The 2262-nt window shown below is 44.3% G+C and overlaps 1 protein-coding gene across 1 annotated transcript in view; it reads left to right on the plus strand.

Annotated features, from left to right (window-relative positions):
- The window catches only part of Muc16 (mucin 16, cell surface associated), a 97205-nt gene that overhangs the window by 69983 nt on the left and 24960 nt on the right, over positions 1-2262 (plus strand). Inside the window, exon 59 of the mRNA XM_013033500.1 lies at positions 1023-1144. Coding sequence (XP_012888954.1) covers positions 1023-1144 — 122 coding nt within the window. The remainder of the gene's footprint in view (positions 1-1022; positions 1145-2262) is intronic.

The raw sequence follows: 2262 nt of genomic DNA on the forward strand, positions 1-2262 counted from the left end.
TGTTCTTGTGAATTCCCTCTCATTTATGGTCCATGGACTATTGCTGTGTATCATATAGAAATGAAATCATTTCCCTTTTGGGAGAATCTTATCAAAGACTTGATTCACTGAAAATTTATGAAGCACGGAGTCATTTTCAAATTGACAGAATATTTTTGTATGTCAGTTTCCTGACCCATATTTTCTTTGAAATCTGTCAAGAACAAGAACCCAGATCATTCAGGAAATAGTACAAGGAACACCTGTCTGTCTGCCATTGGAACCCAATGGCTGTAGATGTCTTCTTTCTCCATGCACATGTATAAAGTGACACAAATATCGCTAAAGGTTGCTGTGCTATGTGAATTATCACAGAGTGAATATGATATCATGTGCTCTTCATGGTTTGTTTCCAAAGAGCTTGACATGCAGCACTGAAAATGCACCTGTTGATGTTAAAACCATTAGAATCCTACACAATAACACACAGAAAGTGAAATGGATTGGAAATATATGATCATACTCACAGTCTAAGTGTGTTTCCAAATTGAGTTCAGCCATAGAAGGATTCTGTTACTTGCAGCATTCTTCTATCATCTTAGCATTTGCATTTCATAATTATTGGTTTCCAATCAATATCATTTATACTGATTCAAATTACAATATTTTTGTAATAATTAAACCCAAGCAATTACATAAAATAAGTAATTTAAAAGGATATGATGCATAAGATGCCACCTCTGGATATCATTACATAATTTCTAATCAATAAATACATACATCCAGGGAAATTATTTTTAATAAATAAAGAAGCCAAAACTAGGAATTCACAAGAATGTTATCTCCGTGGACCAGAGAAGTGTTGCCTTTCTGCCAGATGACGGACTTTAACATTAATCATATTCATGTTGAGTCCCTGTCCTGTAGCTAGCACTCAGGTCACCTCTCAGAGGAAGCTATCCATCCCAAGTGCAAGCAGCTACGCCAAAGCAGAGGACACCCCGTCCTCAGGTTCCGTATCTTTCTCCTGCCTGTTAACGCAGTAAGCCCTGCCCTGGTGCCATTCACCCTCAACTTCACCATCACCAACCTGCAGTATAAGGAGGACCTGGGCCAGCCTGGATCTGCAAAGTTCAACACCACAGAGAGAATCCTCCAGAGACTGGTGAGACTCCATCAACTGCACAGCCCCGCCCCTAGGGCAAGCCACGCCCACCTGTCCTCTGCCACATTCACATACTATTCCACTCACCTCCCTCAAGCTTCACTGATTAAAGCCCACCCATTGTAAATCCTGCCCACATAGCAAAGCCATGCCCACTACAAAAACTCCTACAAATGGATGAGAGCCACGCCCACTCTAGCTATACACACCCCAAAACATTCCAGCACAAGCAACCAAGCTCCACACACACAAGACCCGCCCACAGATGGAAGCCACGCCCACTCATGAATGCCCCACCCATACTTCAGAGCCCTTCCCTGACCCAGCTCCCTTTCCTCCACAGCTCAGATCCCTGTTCAAGAAAACCAGTATTGGCCCCCTCTACTCTGACTGCAGACTGGACCTGCTCAGGTGAGAGCTCACCACAGCAGGACAGGGCTTCCCCAAGTGAGCCCAAGCACCACACAGTTCTTGGCTCTTTTCATTCCTTCCTTCTAAAATATCTTCTTTCAGGGGTGCGATGCAGAAGGCACTAGGTCCAGCATCACAGTGTCCCTTCATCCTTCTACCTCTCTTCTCACACACCCGCAACAGGAGTGAACCAATGTACTTTTTCAAAGTGTACTGAGCCCTCTGATTCCTTCCTCACTTTCATTAAGACAGCAATTCCTTCAGGCCTAAATTCTGTGCCCAGAGTTTCTCTTCAGAACATCATAACCTTATCTTTATCATTAGCATCAAATTTCCTTGTGTCTGGTCTCCACTTTTGAACAAGCCCATCTACGGTTTCTTCACCACAAACACCCAAGTTTGAGCCTTGCATGGAGTGCAAGTTCTGAACCCATGACTTACTGAAAGTCCCAGGCAGCTGCACCCAAATCCAAGTCTGGTGTCTGAACACCCACCTGACTTTCCACACTCTCTACCTCTTTCCATTGCCCCGTTCCTATCAAACTTACACAAATCTGGAACTCTTCCTTGGGCAAACTTAATTGTAATCACATCTTCCCAGATCCAAAAATGAAGGAGCCGCCACAGGAGTGGATGCCATCTGCTCCAACCCCACAGGCCTAGGACTGGACAGAGAGCGGCTGTACAGGGAGCTCAGCCAGCTGACC

The sequence above is a fragment of the Dipodomys ordii genome, unplaced genomic scaffold (genome assembly GCF_000151885.1).
Source record: "Dipodomys ordii isolate 6190 unplaced genomic scaffold, Dord_2.0 Scaffold171, whole genome shotgun sequence".
Lineage (NCBI taxonomy): Eukaryota > Metazoa > Chordata > Mammalia > Rodentia > Heteromyidae > Dipodomys > Dipodomys ordii.